We start from the raw sequence: 25,491 nt of genomic DNA on the forward strand, positions 1-25,491 counted from the left end.
TTCTCTTTGGGGAAAGAATCTAGAATTTAAATCTACAAGTCTGGTGCAAACCCGAGCATTGCTTCAATTCACGCAGTTCCTTTCATTGTCTTTTCAAATAGGATGCTATATTATTTGGACAGAGGATTTGGTTTTGGAATTTCTCATTTCAATTTGTAATGCTATTTCCTCCAGGAAATCCTTGATTTCTCTTTCTTCTCTGAATTACCTAGTTGTATCATGTTAATGTGTCCCTATCTTAAGCCTCCTTAAATTCTGTTTACATGCCTTATATTCCTTTAATTTGAAGATTTTTGAGAAACATAACTTTTTTTTTTTAGTAGGCTGGGATACATAGTGTAATGCAAAATTATATGGAAACTTTCATGTGCAGTTTAAGGGATAATAAAGTGAATAATTTGTCTACCCACCATCCAGGTCATTCTACATCCCAGAAGTTCTCTGTATGCTCCTCCTTAGTTGAATTCCCTCACTACTTCCAGAGATAACAACTATCCTGATTTTTGTGTTAAGCATTCTCTTGTTTTTCTTTATAGTTATTGCCTATGTTTACCTAAACAACATATTGTTTAGCTTTCCTTGTTTTGAACATAAAGTTTGTGAATTTCTACCAAAAGAAAAAATCCTGCTGTGATTTTGATTGGGATTGTCATCCCTTCTAATCTGGAAGCTCTTATTTTATTTTTCCCCCATATTACACTGGCTGAAACTTCCACTAAAAGTTGGAAAGAAATGGTGAGAGTGGATATCCTTACCTTGTTTCTAATCTTAGGAGGATATCATTCAGTCTTTCATCATCAAGTATGGTATCAGTTATAGGTTTTTCATAGATGTCCTTTATCAGATTAAGGAAGTTAATCTTCTATTCCTAAATTGCTGGGAGTTTGTTTTTTATTGTGGTAAGATACATATAACAAAACATTTTTCCCATTTTAGCCATTTTGAAGTGTACAGCTCAGTAGCATTAGGTACATTCACATTGTTGTGCAGCCATAGCCACTATCCATCTCCAGAATTTTTCATCATCCCAAAATAAAACTCTGTAGCTATTAAACAATAAATCTCCATTCCCTTCTTCCAGCTCATGGTAACCATCATTTCTATGAATTTGCCTATTCTAAGTAACTCATATAAGTGAAATCATACAATATTTGTCCTTTCATATCTGGCTTATTTCACTTAGCATAAAGATTTCTAGGTTCATCCAAGTTGTAGCACAAATCAGAATTTCCTTCTTTATTAAGGCTGAATAATATTCCATTATTGTATGCATATACCACATTTTGTTTATCCATTCATCCATCAGTGGACACATGGGTTGCTCCCATCTTTTTTGCTATTGTGAATAATGCTGCTAGGAACATTGGTGTACAAATATCTGTTCAAATCCCTGCTTTCAGTTCTTTTCAATATATACTCACAAGTGGAATTGCTGGGTAATATAATAATTCTAGTTTTAATTTTTCGAGGAACTGCCATACTGTTTTCCATAATGGCTAAATCTTTTACATTCTCTTCAGTAATGCACAAGGGTTCTAAATTCTTCACATCCTCACTTAAACTTATTTTCTGTTGTTTGTTTTAAGTAATAACTACCCTAATGGATGTGAATTGGTATCTCATTGTGGCTTTGATTTGCATTTCTCTAATGATTAGTTAGCATCTTTTCATCTGCTTATTGGCCATCTGTATATCTTCTTTGGAGAAATAGCTATTCAAGTCCTTTGCCCATTTTTAAATTGTGTTGTTACTACTGTTGTTGCTGTTGTTGAGGTTTTTTTTTTTTTTTTTTTTTTTTTTTGTGGTACGCGGGCCTCTCACTGTTGTGGCCTCTCCCGTTACGGAGCACAGGCTACAGATGCGCAGGCTCAGCGGCCATGGCTCACGGGCCCAGACGCTCCACGGCATATGGGATCTTCCCGGAACGGGCACAAATCCGTGTCCCCTGCATCGGCAGGCGGACTCTCAACCACTGAGCCACCAGGGAAGCCCTGTTGTTGAGTTTTAAGAGTTCTTTCTATATTCTGGATATTAATCTCTTGTCAAATATATGATTTGAAAATATTTTCTCCTAGAGTTTTTTTCTAATCAAGAATGGATGTTGGGGACTTCCCTGGTGGCACAGTGGTTAAGAATCTGCCTGCCAATGCAGGCGACACGGGCTCGAGCCCTGGTCCGGGAAGATCCCACATGCTACGGAGAAGCGAAGCCCGTGCACCACAACTACTGAGCCTGCGCTCTAGAGCCCACAAGCCACAACTACTGAAGCCTGCGTGCCTAGAGCCCGTGCTCCACAATGAGAAGCCACCGCAATGAGAAGCCCCCCCACCACAACAAAAAGTAGCCCCCACTCGCCGCAACTACAGAAAGTCCGCGCACAGCAACAAAGACCCAATGCAGCCCAAAAACAACAAAAAAAGAATGGATGTTGGATTTTGTCAAAAGCTTTTTCAGCATCTATTGATGATGTTTTCAAAATTTTTACTTTGTTAATATGATGAATTTCTCTGACTGCTTTTTAAAAAACACTTTATTGAGACATAATTCATAGCCCATAAAATTCACCCATTTAAAGTATATAATTAAATGGTTTATAGCATCCACAGAATTATACGATCACCACAATCGCTTTTAGAACATTTCATTACTCCAAAAAGAAACCCTGTATCTAATAGTAGTCACTCCCATTTCCATCTGTATTATTCAGCTGTCATATTAATTAAGGCTGCCAAAAAAAAATACCACAGACTTGGTGGCTTAAACAATAGAAATTTATTTCTATTCTGGAGAACAGAATTTATTTAATTCTGGAGGCTGGAAGTCCAGATGGCTGTCTTTGTGCAGTATCCTCAGATGGCCTTTTTTCTGTTTGTGTGTACTCCTGGTATCTCTTCCTCTTCTTTTTTTAAAATAAATTTATTTATTTATTTTTGTCTGCATTGGGTCTTCATTGCTGCATGCGGGCTTTCTCTAGTTATGGCGAATGGGGGCTACTCTTTGTTGTGATGCGTGGGCTTCTCATTGCAGCGGCTTCTCTTATTGTGGAGCACAGGCTCTAGGAGTGCGGGCTTCAGTAGTTGTGGCATGCAGGCTCAGTAGTTGTGGCTTGCAGGCTCTAGAGTGCAAGCTCAGTGGTTGTGGCACATGGGCTTAGCTGCTCCGCGGCATGTGGGATCTTCCCAGACCAGGGATGGAACCAGGGTCCCCTACATTGGCAGGCAGATTCTTAACCACTGTGCCACCAGGGAAGTCCCTCCTGTCCCTTTTCTATTCAATTCCCCACCCTTGAGAGACAAGCACTGTTTTGATTTCTATTATATATCAGTTTTGTTTGTTCTTAAAATTCATATAAATGGAGTCATATAGTATTTTTATGTATAGCATTTTTCATTCAGCATATTTTTGATATGTATCCACTTATTCTGTATAACAGTTTATTCTTTTTTATAGTACTTAACTGTATGAATGTATCAAGTTGCCTATTCATTCTTATACTCATGGACATTTGAGTTTTTCTAGTTTTTGGCTATAAATGAGATATGGTACTATGAACATTAATGTACAAGTTTTTTGGTGGATGTATATTTTCATTTCTTTTGGCTAAATACCTAGGAGTGGTATTGCTGGATCATATAATAGCTGTATGTAGAAATTAAAAGGAACTGCCAAAGAATTTTCCAAAGTGATTCTAGATGTTCCACATCATTTGGTGTTACCAGTTATTTTAATATTAGCTATTCTTTTTTTTTGTTTATTTGTTAATATTAGCTATTCTCACGGGTAGCCTATTGTGGTTTTATTTTTATTTTCTTAATGACTAAAGATGTTGAACACTTTTAAATGTGCACATGACCACTCACATATATTATTCTGTGAAGTATCTGTTTAAGTCTTTTACCTTTTTTTTTGTTTTTTGGCCATGCTGTGCAGCATGCAGGATCTTAGTTCCCCAACCAGGGATTGAACCCAGGCCCCCTTCATTGGGAGCATGGAGTCTTAACCACTGGACAGCCAGGGAAGTCCCCTTACCAATTTTTAAATTGGGATTACAAATTTTTTTTAATTTATAGTGAGTTGTTTTACAAATTTTGAATGCAGGTTTTCTGTCTCATATATTTATAGCTCTCTCTCTGTAGCATGCATTTTCATTTTCTTAATGCTGAGAGATTTAAGAGAAGCTTTTCATTTTGATCAAGTCACTTATTTACTTTTATAACTAGTGCTTTTTGGGTCCTAAGAAATCTCTACATACTCCAAAGTCATGAAGTTATTCTCCTATGTTTCTTCCAGAATCTTTAAAGTTTTAGCTTTTACATTTAGGTTTATAATCCCCCTGACTTAATTTTAAAATATAATATGAGGTAGAAATTAGACTATTTTTTTCCCCCTTAAGTTTCTCCAACAGTTCCATCATTATTTGTTGAGGGCTTTCCTTTCAACATTGAATTACTTTGGTGCCTTGCTGAAAATCAGTTAAATATATACCTTTACATATTATATATATATATAAATATATATTAAATCATATAAATATATAAATACATAATTCGCTATGTTCCACTGATATATTTATGAACTCTTTTTAGTTCTATTGAATTTTAACTTTATAATAATTCTTAAAATCAGGTAGTATAGTGTAAGTCCTCGAACTTTGTTCTTTTTCAAGATTATCTGTCTACTCTAGGTCCTTGACATTTCCACTTAACTGTTAGAATCAGCTTGTTGAAGTCTTTAAAAAAATCTATTGGAATTTTGTTTGGGTCTGCATTGAATCTATACATCAATTTGAGACAGAACTGACATCTTAGCAATATTGAACATCATGAATGTGTTATATATTCTCTATCTCTTTATTTTTTTATTTTATTTTTTTTTTGCGGTACGCGGGCCTCTCACTGCTGTGGCCTCTCCCACTGTGGAGCACAGGCTGCAGATGCGCAGGCCCAGCGGCCATGGCTCACGGGCCCAGCTGCCCCGTGGCACGTGGGATCCACCCGGACCAGGGCACGAACCCGCATCAGCAGGCAGACTCCCAACCACTGTGCCACCAGGGAAGCCCTCTCTATCTCTTTAAATCTTTGTCTTGGCAGTGTTTTGAACTTTTTAATATACAGGTCTTCATGTCTTACATTAAATTTTTTCCTAGGTACTTTATGTTGCTTATTGTTGATATGAAAAAGGTTTTAGTGATTTGAATAGAAGATAAAAACAGTCACAACAGTCCCTTAAGCCAAAGCATAATCAAGGCCCTAATTCTCTTCAATTCGGTGGAGGCTGAGAGGTGAGGAAGCTGCAGAAGAAAAGTATGAAGCTAGCAGAGGCTGGTTCATGAGGTTTAAGGAAAGACACCATCTCCCAACATCAAAGTACAAGGTGAAGCAGCAAGAGCTGATGCAGAAGCTGCAAGTTATCCAGAAGATCTAGCTAAGATAATTAATGAAGGTGGCTACACTAAACAATAGACTTTCAGCGTAGACTAAACAGCCTTCTATTGGAAGAAGATGCCATCAGGACTTTCATAGCTAGAGAGGAGAAGTCAATACTTGGTTTCAAAGCTTCAAAGACAGGCTGACTTTCTTGTCAGGGGCTAACATAGCTGGTGACTTGAAGTTGAAGCCAATGCTCATTTACCATTCTGAAAATCCTATGGCACTTAAGAATTATGCTAAATCTACTCTGCCTGCACTCTGTAAATGCAACAATAAATCCTGGATGACAGTAAATCTGTCTACAACATGGTTTACTGAATATTTGAATCCCACTGTTGAGACCTACTGCTCAGAAGAAAAGATTCCTTTCAAAATATTACTGCTCATTTACAACACACCTGGTCACCAAGAGCTTGGATGGAGATGTACAATGAGATTAATGTTGTCCTCATGCCTGCTTAACACAACATCCCTTCTGCAGCCCATGGACCAAGGAGCAATTTCCACTTTCAAGTGTTATTATTTGAGAAATAAATTGTAAGGCTATAGCTGCAATAGTGAGTGATTCCTCTGATTGATCTGTGCAAAGTAAACTGAAAACCTGCTGGAAAGGATTCACCATGCTAAATACCATTAAGAACATCTGTGATTCATGGGAAGTCAAACTATTAACACTCATAGGAATTTGGAAGAAGTTAATCCCAAACCTCCTGGATGACTTGGAGGGGTTTAAGACTTTAGTGGAGGAAGCAGCAAGAGAACTAGAATCAGAAGTGGAGCCTGAAGTTTTGACTGAATTGTCACAATCTCATGATAAAACTTGAATGAATGAGGGGTTACTTCTTATGAATGAGCAAAGAGAGTGGTTCCTTGGGATGGAATCTACTCCTCGTGAAGATGCTGTAAAGACTGTTGAAGTGACAACAAAAGATTTAGAATATTATATCAACTTAGGTGATAAAGCAGGATTTGAGAGGATTGACTCCAATTCTGAAAGAAGTCCTACTGTGGGTAAAATGCTGTCAAACAGCACTGCATGCTACAGGGAATTGTTTGTTAAAGGAAGGGTCCATCTGTGCGGCAATCTTCATTGTTGTCTTACGTTAATAAATTGCCACAGACACCCCAGCCTCAGCCATCACCAAGACAGAGGAAAGATCCTCCACCAGAAAAAAGAATATGAATGCTGAAGGCTCAGATAATGCTTAGTATTTGTTAGCAATAAAGCATTTTAAAATTAAGGCATGTACATTGATTTTTTTTAGACATAATGCTACACAGACTAACATACATAGTTATATAAACATAACTTTGATTATGCTTGATTTGTTTACTGTGTATTTGCTTTATTGCAGTGGTCTGGAACTGCACTAGCAATAAAGCATTTTAAAATTAAGGCATGTACAAGACTGTCATGTGGATTAAATGAGTTATCAAATATAAAATGCCTAAAATAGTGCTTGATAAATGGTAAACATTCAACAAAAGCTAGCCATTATTAGTACAATTATGAACCAGTGGCAGAATGAGCTCTAAATTCATATTACTTGTTTTAAAAATAAAGTATCACTAGAAAAATAAGCAAATAATATGGTAGTCTGAATGTACTTATTATGCATTTTAACAATGATTTCTACATAAAAAATAAAGAAAAGGAAAGTAGCAAGTTTAAACCAAAACAATAAATAAAGTGAATTAATTTTCACAAAAAGTATAAGTAAGCTTTAGAAGAAAGAACTTTCTTTAAAAACCTTAAAATTTATTCAAAAGCAATAAAATAACAGTTTCTATGAAGTATGAACTGTATATAATAAGTAAACACAGCACAGTACCCAAAATTCCATTTTTCATCACATCAACGTCTTCTTTTAATTATAAATTTTCTCCCTGGAATAATGCAAATTAATAGATTATTATTTGAAATACTGATTTAGCATTAAAAGTCCACTATAATAATGAGGGGCATAATTTAAAGCAAGAGTGGAAAATATTTAGTCAGTTGAAAAACATGAATCAGAATGTCAGTAATGGACCACATCGATAGAAAAAGCAAATAAATCTGGTTGGGGGATTAGGAGGGAGTGCAAAATTAAATTAAATTGATTTTAAAAGCAAAAACAGGTGACAATAAAAATAAGATATTTAGACATTGGTGTCACTTTATGGTTCAACTGAAGGCACAGTAAGATAGATGAAGGGCTATATGAAAAAAGTCAATGAAAAAGAGAGAAGAGAGAAAAAAACAGAGCAGGAAAGGAAAAAGACAAGAGAGAAATGTTGCACAAAGAAGTAGCACAACATACAAAAGTAGAAAAATAGAGGGAAAAGTCTCAGGAGATTCTAATACTATAGGTCAAATATTCTTGTCGTATTTTGGTCTTTGCTTGGGCCAGGAATTTGAAAATATTATCATGTCTCTAGGTACTTACCTGTACTCCTACTTCATCTTGGTTTTTTTTTCCACTTTTAATTGTTACCCAATCACTGATTTTATCAATTCTCATTTTTCATCTTATTGCACAGTATACAGGACCATATTTTGTAAACTACTTTTCTTTTTGAAAGTAAGAGGGATAAATAATACTCCTTTCAACTTCCTAATAAACTGTGAATTAGCTAATTAATTCACAACACTTCTACTGCTCTAATCTAAAACAGGAGTTCTTAACTTGAAGTCTGTGAACTCTTTGAAATTGTGTTCAAAATTGTGTGCATGTGTAACTTTTTGTGAGTTTTGAAGCTTTTGTCAGAGTCTGAAAGCAAAATACTACTGTGGTAGAGGCTTTACTGTGAATGGAATTGCCAACATAGTTAACCATTAAGAAAATCAGTATTGGGGCTGATCTTCTTGTTCCAAGAAAGGAAGCTAACACTTATTTAACATTTCTCACATACCAATTTCTATGTTCTTTCTGCTGCACCAGTGGACTTTAAGATTGCACTCTTTGGAGCAGGGCTAATGTACATCCTAAGCACAGTCCAATAGTGATGCACCCAGCCCTTCCATTGCTTAAAATAAAGAGCTTTATTTTACACCTTTACACATATTAACTGATGAGTTAAATGCTATCAGGACTTAGCCTGCTGGTTTTTACTCTCTACAGAAGTGAAACTCACACCATGAATTAGAAACAAATGTAAATATCTGACAACACCTTCAAACCAAACTTTAAAACTTTAGTCATTCACCATACCAAAGAAAGATTTTTTTAACAGTGTAGATTAAATTGGAATATGGCGGATAAAGACAATAACAAAAAAGTCTACTATAGTCAAGTGTGGCAGTGAAAGGGTTAAGGGCATGATAGCTGGGGCAAAAAACTCTGTGGTGCTCCCCTTCCCTTGGTGCCCTAAGCTTGTACTTATTTTCCTTAAAAGTTAATCCAAGGCTGCTCTGTAGTTTTTGCATGAGCAGCCATGAAAGAGGTGAGCAAGTAATTGGGTAAAGCTCAGAAACAATTCACCCTCAATCAGATAAACTATCTTTGTATCTGATTGACATATTTGTGTTTCTTTATAACATTTCATTTAAACAACACTCCTTGGCATTTTAAAAGAGCTTAAAAAGTCTGCTTTTAAATCGGAGACCAATCCAATGTCTACTTTAGTGATGGGTGAAACAAGCTGAGGACCAGAACTAGCCTGTACATCAAGGTTCTACACCCCAATTTAAAATACTTCATGTCAAATTTTACAAAGTGGTACACAGTTATTAATGCAATGCACATGTAAATGACCATGAAGGTAGTTAAAGAGTAAAACCATAGCAAGTCAAAGTTTCTTTCAATAGTAGCTGTCCTAGCTCTGAATTTTCTTACTTTCCATTAGAAAAAAACAGTGAAATTAGAAAAGAAAAAAATGGAGGTCCTATAGAAAAAAGCATTGAGAAGACATCTTCAGCCACCTTTTCCTCAACATTAGGTATAATCAGTAAGTAATGACCATTAGAGAATTGAAAAAAACCCACAGATGAGCATTTATCAAGCATCAGTCCTAGCACAGGTTCCAAAGGACACCGAATATAGTTCTCAGCAACCAAAAGAGCCAGTCCTTTCTGCCCAAGACAAAATTAAGCCAACACAGAGGCTCATGAGTTATAAGAGTCCCAAGTGAGCCTCAAGTCATGATGAGTATTGACAGTGAAACCGAGCAGGACCCTGTGTGGCTCCTGGGCACAGAAGCCTTTCTGTGTTCCCCGTTTATTGTTTGTAGAAAATAGGCTTCAGCCTCCATGACCTTCCCTGAATTCCAAAGGGCAGGTTCAAACCGTTGCTAATCAGGGAAGGGAGGGGACACAGAGACAGACAAAGGAGGAACAGTCCAAAAACAATAGCGCAGCCTTGGGGCAGGGTCCTGGTTCTGCCTCAAGGGATACACATAACAATATCTTTGAGCTCTTCTGCAGAACTAAAACTCCCAACAAATGGAAGATGTTAACTACTTGAAGCATTCTTCATTCCAGAGAGAAAGTCACAGTTTGATAACCTCAAGAACCACAGAAGCTCATCAGGAAACCACCTGAGGACAGATTAAAGGAATACAGGCCCTGCACATACCCTGATCCTTATCAGCAACCCTGCCCTTGAACCATTGCTATAAAATTCCTCACCAAACTCCCTGGGTTTTGAGGCTACGAGCCTGCTGTATCCCCCTTTGCCTGGCAAAGCAATAAAGCTCTCCTTTTCTACTTCACCCAAAACTCTGTCTCTGAAATTCAGTTCGGCACCAGTGCACAGAGGCCAAGTTTTTGGCATTAACAGTGGTTAATGCATTTAAAACTCAGCAGAGTATCACTAGTGTTAAAAAACAAAATACAACCAAGTATATTTGAAGATCTAATTGGCTTTACGAATAATGCATGAATCAGATAGCATTTCATCTAGTAAACAGGAGAGGTGCTCAGAGTGTTAGGGGAAACACTGACTGAAACCGATGCCCTAGCCAGGCACCATAGTAACCACTTGCATGAATTACCTTAAACAGGAGGTCCTGGGAAGGAATGCAGAATTAACAAGCTACCACCAACCGGAGTAATTCAGGGAAGGTCAAAAGGAGAGAGGAGACACCAGTCCATATGTCCTAGCACCCTCCCAGAATTCTCGCTGGAATCCATCTTGGCTGAGTGATGTGTGCGCCACCAGGAAGGACCCTGAGTCAAAATGATTGGCCAGAGACAACCTGGAAACTAATCCCATCACCGTCAAACCCGAGACTGAAAGCCAGTGGCAGAGCAGTCCTCCTGGGTTCCCTTACCCTCCTGCTCTCCACCCAGGTGCCCCTTCCCAATAGTCTCTTGCTTTGTCAGCACATGTGTCTCCTCGGACAATTCATTTCTGAGTGTTAGAGAAGAGTCCACTCTCAGGCCCTGGAAGGGGTCCCCCTTCCTGCAACAAAAGGAGCTGTACAATATGGAAGGCTTTAATAGGCAGAATCTGGGCAGGATAAGACAGTTATTAGCAAAAGAAAAGAAAGGATTGTTTCAGTCAAGGTCACCTTTCTTTGGGGGAAGGGTGGCAGGGGTCTTATCAGGCAGATTACCCCGCTAATGCTGATCAGAAAATTCCAATGATTGACTTAAAATTCCACTCCTAGGAGAGGCTGCAATTAGGTCTTGGTTTGCTGTCCTAGGGGCAAGTGACTCCACTTTGTGCTCCACCTTTTTGTTTTTTTAACACTAGCAATAAATAAAACTATATGTGTACAGAATTTAACTTTGGCTAGATTTTCTTAAGAACTGACTAAAGTATTTTGCACTGAGTTTCCATGATAATAGAATAGGTAAATTGATTTGAAATATTCAAATCCATCCATCTTTCCCAATGAGCTTTAGAGTGAGAAATATTCTATCAGCTGTGTAGTAATTTTAAGTCCCACAACCTTAATCTCTAATTGACTAAGTAGTTGCAAGACCAAACTATATAATTAGACAGTACTGAAGAAAAGATAAGTACAATTATGTAAATAGTATTATCAATAGTGGTTAAGAACAGAGACTCAGCTTCCTCATCTATATAGTGAGAATAATAATAATAGCCACTAAAATAGAAGATTTGGTATTATTAGGATAATAATAGTACCTATCACAAGGTTGTTAGTAAAGATTAAATGAGTTAATCTATGTAAAGCATTTAGAATAGTAAATCTATCACAAACTTATCCTGTATAAATTCTATTTTACCAAAAATAAGACTCTTGTATATCCATGACTGTAAGGGCCATTGGAATATAGCAGAGGTTCTTAAAGGGAGCAGTACTCTCCCCTAGGGAACATTCTGGAAATCTGTAAGAGTACTTGTTGGTTGTCACTATGATGGGGAAAAAGGGACATCCTGTTGCTGGCACAGAATAGACAGGGACAAAAGACACCAGATGTCTTATGGTTTGCATGGCAGTTCTACACAACAAAACTATCTCCTTGGCAATCCTACTAGACTTCCCTAGTCCATTTATATTTTCCCACTCTACAAGATAACTGTTTCATATACCTCCCCTCTTCTTAAACCTCTAATACCCTACCCTGCCTTAGCTGATAACCCTGTTTCTTATTTCACTAAGAAAACAAAGGCAATTAATAATGGAATTCCTCCCCTCCCACCATGTGTTTCTTCCACTCCATGTATTTCTGTACCCTTATATTCTGCCTTCCTTCCCAGTACAGTGGATAAACTGCCCCTTCTTTTATTCAAGGCCAATTCTACTTCTCTTCTGGATCCTGTCCCCTTCAGCCTACCTTAAGGATTTTACTCCTTCCACTCCGTCTTGCATTATCAGTTTCCTCATCTACTGGATCATTCCTACCAACATACAAAATGCTGTTTTATCTCTTATCCTAAAAAACAAAATAAAAAACTCTCCCTTGACATCACATTCCCCTCATTTCTCTGCTCTACTGTATATCAAGAGTTGTTTATTTTTGGTGTTTGCATTTCTTCTCCTCCCATTCTTTGCTGATTCCACTCTAATCAGGCTTTTATCCTCACTATTACTCTGAAGCCATTCTTAAAAATGTCATTAACAGCTTCCACATTACCAAATATGATATCAATTATCAATCCTCACTTTATTTAGCAACATTTGACACAGTTGATCTCACCCTCCTTCTTGAAGCACATTTTTACTTGGCTTATGGAATATTATTATACTCTCCTATTTTTCTCCTATCTCACTGTTTACTTCTCAGTTAGCTTTAATTTAAATTATCAATACTCACATGCTAAAAGTAATTTAGCCTTACTAAATTAGGCTTAGTTTTTGGACTTTTTTCTTTTTTTAACCTCCATTAATTTCCTTGATTTAATCCATCATTATGGCTATAACTACCATCTATATGCTGATGATATCTAAATTTATAATTTGTCTCATAAATGCAACAATTTATCATCTTCATCTGGACATCTAATAGAACTCTCAAATTTATTATATCTAAAATCAAACCCTTGATTCTCTCCATGCCTCCAAATCTGCTCATCTCCTAGTATTCCTCATCTCAGTAAATGCTCAGTTACTCTGGCTAAACTCTTTGGAGTCTTTCATGACTTCTATGTCACTCAAAACCTACATCAAACACTGTTTGCTCTACCTGCAAAATATATCCAGAAATTGAACCATTCTCAACACCTTCACATCTATCCTCCTGCCTATCCAAAATCATATCCTGCCTGGATTTTTACAAGTAGCCTCCTATATGTTCTCTGTTCTTGTCCCTTTATCATCCATTCTTCATAAAGCAATCAGAGTGATCCTTTAAAAACATAAATCAGATCATGTCACTTTCTTAAGCATAACCCTCTGATGTCTTCCCATCACACTTCAAAAGGAGCTACAAGATCACTATGGCACCCCCACCTCCACTACCCCACCCTTGGCATTATCTCTTATCACATCTCCTCCCTCTTATTTACACCAAATCATCCATACACCTCCTAGCAGTTTTTTGAACATACCAGGCATGCTACCACCTCAGGACGATAACACTTGTTTCCATTCCTCCAATGCTCTTCCTTCAGATACTGAAGTAGTTTAATTCCTTACTTCCTATAGGACTCTGATCAAACGTCATCTTCTCATGAGACCTTCCCTGATCACCAGATCTAAAACAGTATACCTGAGTCACATCATATCCTCTTACCAGCTTTTCTTCATGACACTTATTTCCACCTGGCATTAGAGCATATGTTTATTTACTTGTTTATTGATGATCTCCCCACTAAAATGTAAGCTCTGTTTGGACAGGGTCTTGATCATTTTTGTTTTGTTTATTTCTATAATCCCAGTGCCTGGTACATAGTAGATGCTCAATAAATCCTAAATGAATTAAATGGCTAAATAAATGATATACAATAAACACAACTGTAGTTTTAAAGGCTAGATGAAAATTAATTTTATCAGGCTTTATAGAAGTTTGCCTTGTTTATTTTATCATCTTGTTTGCTATACACTTGAAATTTCATAATGTGTAAATTTTGTTTTTACCAATACCATTATTATTTCTAGTCTTCTGTTTATAAATAATAAATTAAGCTTTTTCTTTTTTTTGGCTGTGCCATGTGACTTGCAGAATCTCAGTTCCCCACCAGGGACTGAACCTGAGCCAGGGCAGTGAAAGTCCGCAATCCTAACCACTAGGCTATCAGGGAACTCCCCAGATTAAGCTCTTTCTAATGTAAGGAAGGACATGGAGAAATGAATAGAAGCTCCAACAGTCTTTGTCTTGGATCCATTCTAAAAACACTTTTTAAACTTTTTAGGCCACCAAACCTATTTTGATATGTTTGAAATGAGGCAAATGGGCATTTGAAAAAAGCTGAAATTACCTGGAAGAGATTCTTTATTTCTCTGTGCAAACTATAGATTAACTGCTTATAAACAATGTCGAGTGTCTGTAAGGTGTGTGTAGCAGGGACAAAGTTGCCTCTTCAGTATGATATGCTCAGGAATAATGGGAGCAGAAAAATCATGTGAATGAGATATTCTGAGCCACTATGGAAATTCTATGACCAAAACAAAGACTACCTTAATAATCTTTACTAGAATGGTTTCCAGGAAGTCTAGGAACACAACTAATTTTGGAACTCCAAAAAACATTCTCTAATACTCTGGAGTTCAAAATACTTTCCCAGTATGAGGTAGAATTAGTCTTCAGTCAAATATAGGGATTATATTTAATCAAATATATAGGCTACTTTAACAAAAGGTAATTTTCAAAGCTTAATTTTCAACTCTACTTATCTAGGGTAAAAGCATTCTAAACTCACAATGAAGTTTTTCATACTTTCAATATTTGTGTACATCACCTAATGGCATGAGTGCTTCATTTAAACGTATGGGTTTCTTTCTTACAGAAAATAAAATGATACTAATTGGAGACAAATTATTATAACTTCTAATGTATGAAATACATACCTGAGTTGAACCAGCACCTGTTTGCATAGAAGACTTTTTTAATAGTCTCACTTCTTTGTTTATATATTTTAGCATTCCACTAAGTGTACTGAAGTCATTATTCTCAGAACTATCATCTTCTAGGTCATATGGGAGAGGTTTAAATGAGTCTGACTGGGTATAAGTCAGATCCTTCTGGCTTTCTTCTAATGTTGAAGGTTGTTTCAATTGCATTTTTTTTAAGTCCTGCAGTAATTCTTCAGAAAGATCTTCATCGCTACGAGTTCTGAAACTAAGGTCACTGGCACTAATAGAGCGACGTAGTTTTCTACACTTGAAGAAAGCTGTGTGAGAATGCTTAGCAAATTTTGAATCTTGAATATCAGGCTCAATTTCTACTGGAGATGTAAATGGGGCTGGTAGAAACTTGATGTCTTCTGCCCTTTCATGTCCAGAAATTTTGGCTTGCAATCTGGTTAATTCTGATTCCTGTAGAAAATTGGTACATAGTAGGTGCTGATTACATATTTCTTAAATGAATGAATCACTTAGAAAATCAGACTCTTAGAAGTCATCTAAGTTAAACTTCATCCTAGTACAGAAATTCTTTTTATAACAACTCTTGAGTTTTCCAAGCTCTGTTAAAACCCTTCATTGTGGGAAAATTATCTATATTCACTAGAAATATGTTTAAACTATACTAAAGAATTCCACTGAAAATTACATTTTCCTTATAGAACTTTTTCTTTCTTAGCATTGATGACAATATAAATTTCTATTCAAGACTGAAATCTTACATCTAAAAAATTTTCTGCAAAAGTATAAAAAGGTATACAGTCATTTGTTAATCTAACATACATACATACAAAAAACAATGCCCTGCAGAGTTTTCTAATAGGAAATAAATGTCTATTAGCTACTCTGCTTTATATGTCATCATCACAAGAAATCTTTACTAGAAAATTTTCAAAGAAAAGCCTTTAAATGATTAATAATATTTAATAAATTAATCCTTATTAAATAAACTTTTCATTTCTGTTTTTCCGTGTCCTTCATTTGGGTCCTCTGACCCAACTTTGGGATCCTAAGAATAAGATTGCATACACTGAAAAGCGATAAAGCCAAAAAAAAAAAAAAGGGAAGACATTTTAATTTCGAAAGTTAAACATACGTAGTAGTTTCCTGTTCAAATACATTCTCCTTTTCTTACAAGTATCCATAAGATGCATATTTCTAAACCAGTCACTTTTAAACTGATAGTTTCTATTCTTTCTAAAAATACTGTACTTAAAACTGAAACTGTCATAACCACAGTGTACATTGCAAAATGAAAGTTTAACATGCATATTTCAGTCTTTTGATGTCTTTACAGTACTTTATCTAGATAAACTTGATTTATAAGTGGCAGAAGTGCGAATTTTTTTTAGTAAGTCCTGTATTCACATTTTTATAATCATAATTAATGAAGTAATTATAAAGTTGACACATATAAGGTCGTGTGCAGTTTAAGTTTTTTTTTAAACTTCTGTGTGTTATCTAGCCAAACTGAGAAATGTGGTATCTCAGATAAGCAGGATTCCATTTAACTTACAGTTCAACACCTAACTTTTACAAAGAAATGTAGTATATTGAATATATTAAACATAATTCAACTTTTTCTTAAGACTCAGAGAAGTTCACTTCTGTGATCATTATTGTAGTGTGCAATAATACAGTGATGTCTTCAGGGCTTTCAGAAAATGGACTTAGCTTTGCTCTTACTTCCTCAAATATGAGGGTACTTGTTAGGGTACCAAAAGAGGTGAACTGGAAACAGTGCCTCAAACAGTGTTCTTCTCTTCTCCCTCACTTCTGTTTCTGTTCTCTGTCATTTACTGCTGCTGTCAATGAATTGCTTTCCATTATTTATAGTTACTTCTAATTGTTACATTTATGCCAGCTTCTGCTCTTCTATTAGCTTTTCTTCTTTCTTTCTCTCTTATCCTCCTTAACTTCTCTCCAATCTAGACTCTGGAGCCAGCTGTGGTTGCCTTACTTTCTACTGTCAGAAAACAAAGAAATTCTACCTCTGTCTGGTATACTGGCTAATCATAGTACATGTTCTAAGATCTCTGTATGTATGGTTCATTTAAGAATTGCTGCTATTTTGACAATATTTTCACAACTTCCTAAGTATTTGAACTTAAAAACTTCTGAATAATTGATACGTGCAATACAATTTTATTTATCTCATTGGTAATATCTAACAAGTGAGCAGACATTATTACTGTGACAAGGGACATACAATGCAGAATCTTTAAAATTTTTAGTCAATTTTTTGCAATGAAGTTTTATTATTTTGTGTAAATGTTGTAAATCCCCAGAACACTAACTATATTACTATTTCATAGAGTGTTCAACTGAAACTTAATTTTAGATTCTGTCTATTCATCTTGCCTCTAGTACTGTGAATATAAAGTATTTTATAAGAGGAATTTAAGTGCTCAGGTTAATAATTACAAATATTTCTAAGGTATTAATTGACTGAGTTCTTTTGGTTTTCAATAACTTCCATTTTGCTATAAAATCATTTATTGCTTCAAAACTATCAGTGAGGTTGGTCTTTTTTTAAGGTCTTAGCTGACAGTGTTAATCATACTTATTGGCAGTTTGAACTAATATTAAATTTTTTATCTCTATGCATCAATACTGAGATTAATTCAAATTCCAAAGTAAACTGTCATGATCAATAGGGGTGAATAAGTAGCAAGAGGTTATTTGAAAAATGACATATGTACTCAAAAACCAGTAAAAAAATTTTTTAACAGAATCTTGCACTTTCTACTTTATGATTTTTAGAGGAACTTGCCTGATTTCGAAAAATACTCCTATTTTTTCTTTTTTATATATATCTTTATTGGAGTATAATTGCTTTACAATGTTCTGTTAGTTTCTGCTGTACAACAAAGTGAATCAGCTATATGCATACACATATCCCCTCCTTCTTGAACCTTCCTCCCACCCTCCCTATCCCACCACTCTAGGTCGTCACAAAGCATTGAGCTGATCTCCCTGTGCTATGCGGCAGCTTCCCACTAACGCTCCTCCTTTTATTTTTTTATTATTATTATTATTTTTTTTTCTGCGGTACGCAGGCCTCTCACTGTTGTGGCCTCTCCCGTTGCGGAGCACAGGCTCTGGATGCGCAGGCTCAGCGGCCATGGCTCACAGGCCCAGCCGCTCCGCGACATGTGGGATCTTCCCGGACCGGGGCACGAACCCATGTCCCCTGCATCGGCAGGCGGACTCTCAACCACTGTGCCATCAGGGAAGCCCTGCTTCTCCTTTTAAAGTACTTCAAGTATAAAACCCTCTGAAGTAAACATTATGATTAAGTTGGTATTTGCACAAGTTCCAGGCCAAGATGGCGATATAGGCTCCTCTCATATCTCCTCCCACACACAAAACACCAAATCTACAGCTACATAAGGAACAATTCCCTTCAAAAGAAACAAGCCGAGAAAAAAACATCTACACATTGGGTGGATAAGAAAATGCCCACACCAAAACTAGTAGGAAAGCTGAGACTCACTTTTGCCATAAACCCCACGTCAAGCACAGGGCCATACAATGGGAGGGAACACCTGACTTCCAGTTTCTTCCTTAGAAGCAAACAGCTTGGATCCCACATCTAGTGCTCCAACTTTTAAGACTTCCACCTGAGTGATGGGCCCTCAAAACACTTAGCTGTGAAAGCCAACAGGGCTTGAGTCTGACACACAAGATTACAGCAGACAAAGAAGCAGTTCTTAACAGGCTTCCAAGGATGTACTATGGCTATCCCCTTAGAACTCAGTACAGAAGGAGCAGTACAAGGGAACCCTGTAAGACTATCAGCAGAAATTGCAGGCCAGAAGGTAGTGGCATGATATATTCAAAGTGCTGAAAGAAAAGAACTGCCAACCAAGAACATTCTTCCTGGGACTTCCCTGGTGGTGCAGTGGTTAAGAATCCGCCCTGCCAATGCAGGGGACACAGGTTTGATCCCTGGTCCGGGAAGATCCCACATGCCATGGAGCAACTAAGCCTGTGCACCACAACCACTGAACCAGTGCTCTAGGGCCTACGTGCCACAACTACTGAGCCTGTGCGCTGCAACTACTGAAGTCCGCGCACCTAGAGCCCATCCGCAACAAGAGAAGCCACCACAATGAGAAGCCCCTGCTCGCTGCAGATAGAGAAAGCCCACGTGCAGCAACAAAGGCCCAACGCAGCCAAAATAAATAAATAAATTAATTAATTAAATAAATACTCTTTGAGTTAAAAAAAAAGAATACTCTTCCTGGCAGTTGTCCTTCAGATTTGAAAGAGAGATAAAGCATTTTCCAGAGAAGCAAAAGCTGAAAGAGCTCATCTCCACTAGACTAACCTTACAAGAAATGTTACAGGGACTTCTTCAAGCTGAAATAAAAGGATACTAATTATTAACAGGAAAACATGAAAATTTAAATCTCATTGATAAAGGTAAATATATAGTTAAATTCATAATACTCTAATGTTGTAATGGTGGTAAGTAAATTACTTATAACTATAGTATGAAAGTTCAAAGACAAAAGTATTAAAACTAAAACTACAATGATTTGTTAATGGGTACACTGATAAAAAGAAGTAAATTTTGACATCAAAAACAAAATAGAGGACTTCCGGGAAGATGGCAGAAGAGTAAGACGCGGAGATCACCTTCCTCTCCACAGATACACCAGAAATACATCTACGCGTGGAACAACTCCTACAAAACACCTACTGAACGCTGGCAGAAGACCTCAGACCTCCCAAAAGGCAAGGAACCCCCCACGTACCTGGTTAGGGCAAAAGAAAAAACTAAACAGAGACAAAAGGATAGGGACGGGTCCTGCACCAGCGGGAGAGAGCTGTGAAGGAGGAAAAGTGTCCACACACTAGGAAGCCCCTTCGCGGGTGGAGACTTCGGGGGGCGGAGTGGGGGAGCTTGGGAGCCGCGGAGGAGAGCACAGCAACGGGGGTGCGGAGGGCAAAGCGGACAGATTCCAGCGCGGAGGATCGGGCCGACCGGCACTCACCAGCCGAGAGGCTTGTCTGCTCGCCCGCCGGGGCGGGCGGGACTGGGAGCTGAGGCTCCGGCTTTTGTCGGAGCGCCGGGAGAGGACTGAGGTTGGCGGCGTGAACACAGCCTGCAGGGCGTTGGTGCGCCGCGGCTGGCCGGGAGAGAGTCCGGGGAGGGGTCTGGACCTGCCGAAGAGGCAAGAGACTTTTACGTCCCTCTTTGTTTCCTGGTGCACGAGGAGAGGGGATTAAGAACGCTGCTTGAGAGAGCTCCAGGGACGGGCGCGAGCCGCGGCTAAGAGTGCGGAGCCCAGAGACGGACATGGGACGCTAAGGCCGCTGTTGCCGCCGCCAGGAGGCCTGTGTGCGAACACAGGTCACTAGCCACACGCCCTTCCGGGGAGCCTGTGCAGCCCGCCACTGCCAGGGTCCCGGGATCCAGGGACGGCTCCCCGGGAGAGTGCACGGCGCGCCTCAGGCTGCAGCGTCACGCCGGCCTCTGTCGCTGCAGGCCCCGCCCCGCACTCCGTGACCCTCCCTACCCCCCGGCCTGGGTGAGCCAGAGCCTCCGAATCAGCGGCTCCTTTAACCTCGTCCTGTCTGAGCAAATAACAGACGCCCTCCGGCGACCTACACGCACAGGCGGGGCCAAATCCAAAGCTGAGCCCCTGGGAACTGTCAGAACAAAGAAGAGAAAGGGAAATCTCTCCCAGCAGCCTCAGAAGCAGCGGATTAAAGCTCCACAATCAACTTGATATACCCTGCATCTGTGGAATACCTGAATAGACAACGAATCATCCCAAATTAAGGAGCCCTGTGGATGAAAGGCTCTTGGTGCTGCAGCCAGGACTCAGTGCTGTGCCTCTGAGGTGGGAGAGCCAACTTCAGGACACTGGTCCACAAGAGGCCTCCCAGCTGCACATAATATCAAACAGCAAAAATCTCCGAGAGATCTCCATCTCAACGCCAGCACCCAGCTTCACTCAACGACCAGCAAGCTACAGTGCTGGACATCCTATGCCAAACAACTAGCAAGACAGGAACACAACCCCACCCATTAGCAGAGAGGCTGCCCAAAATCACAGTAAGTCTACAGACACCCCAAAACACACCACCAGACGTGGACCTGCCCACCAGAAAGACAAGATCCAGCCTCATACACCAGAACACAGGCACTAGTACCCTCCACCAGGAAGCCTACACAACCCACTGAACCAACCTTAGCCACTGGGGACAGACACAAAAAACAACAGGAACCACGAACCTTCAGCCTGCAAAAAAGGAGACCCCAAACACAGTAAGATAAGCAAAATGAAAAGACAGAAAAACACACAGCAGATGAAGGAGCAAGATAAAAACCCACCAGACCTAACAAATGAAGAGGAAATAGGCAGTCTACCTGAAAAAGAATTCAGAATAATGATAGTAAGGTTGATCCGAAATCTTGGAGATAGAATGGACAATAGAATGGACAAATTGCAAGAATCAGTTAACAAGGACCTAGAAGTACTAAAGATGAAGCAAGCAACGATGAACAACACAATAAATGAAATTAAAAGTACTCTAGATGGGATCAATAGCAGAATAACTGAGGCAGAAGAACGGATAAGTGACCTGGAAGATAAAATAGTGGAAATAACTACTGCAGAGCAGAATAAAGAAAAAAGAATGAAAAGAACTGAGGACAGTCTCAGAGACCTCTGGGACAACATTAAACGCACCAACATTCGAATTATAGGGGTTCCAGAAGAAGAAGAGAAAAAGAAAGGGACTGAGAAAATATTTGAAGAGATTATAGTTGAAAACTTCCCTAATATGGGAAAAGAAATCGTTAATCAAGTCCAGGAAGCACAGAGAGTCCCATACAGGATAAATCCAAGGAGAAATACGCCAAGACACATATTAATCAAACTGTCAAAAATTAAATACAAAGAAAACATATTAAAAGCAGCAAGGGAAAAACAACAAATAACACACAAGGGAATCCCCATAAGGTTAACAGCTGATCTTTCAGCAGAAACTCTGCAAGCCAGAAGGGAGTGGCAGGACATATTGAAAGTGTTGAAGGAGAAAAACCTGCAACCAAGATTACTCTACCCAGCAAGGATCTCATTCAGATTTGATGGAGAAATTAAAACCTTTACAGACAAGCAAAAGCTGAGAGAGTTCAGCACCACCAAACCAGCTCTACAACAACTGCTAAAGGAACTTCCCTAGGCAAGAAACACAAAAGAAGGAAAGGACCTACAATAACGAACCCAAAACAATTAAGAAAATGGGAATAGGAACATACATATCGATAATTACCTTAAATGTAAATGGACTAAATGCTCCCACCAAAAGACACAGATTGGCTGAATGGATACAAAAACAAGACCCATATATTTGCTGTCTACAAGAGACCCACTTCAGACCTAGAGACACATACAGACTGAAAGTAAGGGGATGGAAAAAGGTATTTCATGCAAATGGAAACCAAAAGAAAGCTGGAGTAGCAATTCTCATATCAGACAAAATAGACTTTAAAACAAAGACTATTAGAAGAGACAAAGAAGGACACTACATAATGATCAAGGGATCGATCCAAGAGGAAGATATAACAATTGTAAATATTTATGCACCCAACATAGGTGCACCTCAATACATAAGGCAAATACTGACAACCATAAAAAGGGAAATCGACAGTAACACATTCATAGTAGGGGACTTTAACACCCCACTTTCACCAATGGACAGATCATCCAAAATGAAAATAAATAAGGAAACACAAGCTTTAAATGATACATTAAACGAGATGGAGTTAATTGATATTTATAGGACATTCCATCCAAAAACAACAGAATACACATTTTTCTCAAGTGCTCATGGAACATTCTCCAGGATAGATCATATCTTGGGTCACAAATCAAGCCTTGGTAAATTTAAGAAAATTGAAATTGTATCAAGTATCTTTTCAGACCACAACGCCATGAGACTAGATATCAATTACAGGAAAAGATCTGTAAAAAATACAAACACATGGAGGCTAAACAATACACTACTTAATAATGAAGTGATCACTGAAGAAATCAAAGAGGAAATCAAAAAATACCTAGAAACAAATGACAATGGAGACACAACGACCCAAAACCTGTGGGATGCAGCAAAAGCAGTTCTCAGGGGGAAGTTTATAGCAATACAAGCCCACCTTAAGAAGCAGGAAACATCTCGAATAAACAACCTAACCTTGCACCTCAAGCAATTAGAGAAAGAAGAACAAAAAAACCCCAAAGCTAGCAGAAGGAAAGAAATCATAAAAATCAGATCAGAAATAAATGAAAAAGAAATGAAGGAAACAATAGCAAAGATCAATAAAACTAAAAGCTGGTTCTTTGAGAAGATAAACAAAATAGATAAACCACTAGCCAGACTCATTAAGAAAAAAAGGGAGAAGACTCAAATCAATAGAATTAGAAATGAAAAAGGAGAGGTAACAACTGACACTGCAGAAATAAAAGAGATCATGAGAGATTACTACAAGCAACTCTATGCCAATAAAATGGACAATCTGGAAGAAATGGACAAATTCTTAGAAATGCACAACCTACCAAGACTGAATCAGGAAGAAATAGAAAATATGAACAGACCAGTCACAAGCACTGAAATTGAAACTGTGATTAAAAATCTTCCAACAAAGAAAAGCCCAGGACCAGATGGCTTCACAGGCGAATTCTATCAAACATTTAGAGAAGAGCTAACACCTATCCTTCTCAAACTCTTCCAAAATATAGCAGAGGGAGGAACACTCCCAAACTCCTTCTACGAGGCCACCATCACCTTGATACCAAAACCAGACAAGGATGTCACAAAGAAAGAAAACTACAGGCCAATATCACTGATGAACATAGATGCAAAAATCCTCAACAAAATACTAGCAAATAGAATCCAACAGCACATTAAAAGGATCATACACCATGATCAAGTGGGGTTTATTCCAGGAATGCAAGGATTCTTCAATATACGCAAATCTATCAATGTGATAAACCATATTAACAAACTGAAGGAGAAAAACCATATGATCATCTCAATAGATGCAGAGAAAGCTTTTGACAAAATTCAACACCCATTTATGATAAAAACCCTGCAGAAAGTAGGCATAGAGGGAACTTTCCTCAACATAATAAAGGCCATATATGACAAGCCCACAGCAAACATCATCCTCAATGGTGAAAAACTGAAAGCATTTCCACTAAGATCAGGAACAAGACAAGGTTGCCCACTCTCACCACTCTTATTCAACATAGTTTTGGAAGTTTTAGCCACAGCAATCAGAGAAGAAAAGGAAATAAAAGGAATCCAAATCGGAAAAGAAGAAGTAAAGCTGTCACTGTTTGCAGATGACATGATCCTATACATAGAGAACCCTAAAGATGCTACCAGAAAACTACTAGAGCTAATCAATGAATTTGGTAAAGTGGCAGGATACAAAATTAATGCACAGAAATCTCTGGCATTCCTATATACTAATGATGAAAAATCTGAAAGTGAAATCAAGAAAACACTCCCATTTACCATTGCAACAAAAAGAATAAAATATCTAGGAATAAACCTACCTAAGGAGACAAAAGATCTGTATGCAGAAAATTATAAGACACTGATGAAAGAAATTAAAGATGATACAAATAGATGGAGAGATATACCATGTTCTTGGATTGGAAGAATCAACATTGTGAAAATGACTCTACTACCGAAAGCAATCTATAGATTCAATGCAATCCCTATCAAACTACCACTGGCATTTTTCACAGAACTAGAACAAAAAATTTTGCAATTTGTATGGAAACACAAAAGACCCCGAATAGCCAAAGCAATCTTGAGAACGAAAGAAGGAACTGGAGGAATCAGGCTCCCAGACTTCAGACTATACTACAAAGCTACAGTTATCAAAACGGTATGGTACTGGCACAAAAACAGAAAGATAGATCAATGGAACAGGATAGAAAGCCCAGAGATAAACCCACGCACATATGGTCACCTTATCTTTGACAAAGGAGGCAGAAATGTACCGTGGAGAAAGGACAGCCTATTCAATAAGTGGTGCTGGGAAAACTGGACAGCTACATGTAAAAGTATGAAGTTAGATCACTCCCTAACACCATACACAAAAATAAGCTCAAAATGGATTAAAGACCTAAATGTAAGGCCAGAAACTATCAAACTCTTAGAGGAAAACATAGGCAGAACACTCTATGACATAAATCACAGCAAGATTCTTTCTGACCCACCTCCTAGAGTAATGGAAATAAAAACAAGAGTAAACAAATGGGACCTAATGAAACTTAAAAGCTTTTGCGCAGCAAAGGAAACCATAAAGAAGACCAAAAGACAACCCTCAGAATGGGAGAAAATATTTGCAAATGAAGCAACTGACAAAGGATTGATCTCCAAAATTTATAAGCAGCTCATGCAGCTTAATAACAAAAAAACAAACAACCCAATCCAAAAATGGGCAGAAGACCTAAATAGACATTTCTCCAAAGAAGATATACAGAGTGCCAACAAACACATGAAAGAATGCTCAACATCACTAATCATGAGAGAAATGCAAATCAAAACTACAATGAGATATCATCTCACACCA

The 25,491-nt window shown here is 38.0% G+C and overlaps 1 protein-coding gene across 16 annotated transcripts in view; it reads right to left on the bottom strand.

Moving 5' to 3' along the window:
* Window positions 1-7,167: 7,167 nt before the first annotated feature.
* The window catches only part of CCDC18 (coiled-coil domain containing 18), a 126,492-nt gene continuing 108,168 nt past the window's right edge, over window positions 7,168-25,491 (bottom strand). For 11 of the 16 annotated variants that reach the window (XM_033863408.2, XM_033863407.2, XM_033863442.2 and 8 more), the window contains 2 exons: window positions 14,832-15,299; window positions 7,168-7,316 (listed from right to left, as the gene is read on the bottom strand). In XM_033863408.2, the coding sequence (XP_033719299.1) occupies window positions 7,302-7,316; window positions 14,832-15,299 (483 nt within the window). In that variant the 3' untranslated portion in view covers window positions 7,168-7,301. Of the gene's footprint in view, window positions 13,520-14,831; window positions 15,300-25,491 lie in introns of all 16 variants that reach the window. The other 5 variants (XR_004528209.2, XR_012334511.1, XR_004528208.2 and 2 more) reach the window with 5 other exon arrangements.

This window comes from Tursiops truncatus, chromosome 1 (assembly GCF_011762595.2).
Source record: "Tursiops truncatus isolate mTurTru1 chromosome 1, mTurTru1.mat.Y, whole genome shotgun sequence".
Lineage (NCBI taxonomy): Eukaryota > Metazoa > Chordata > Mammalia > Artiodactyla > Delphinidae > Tursiops > Tursiops truncatus.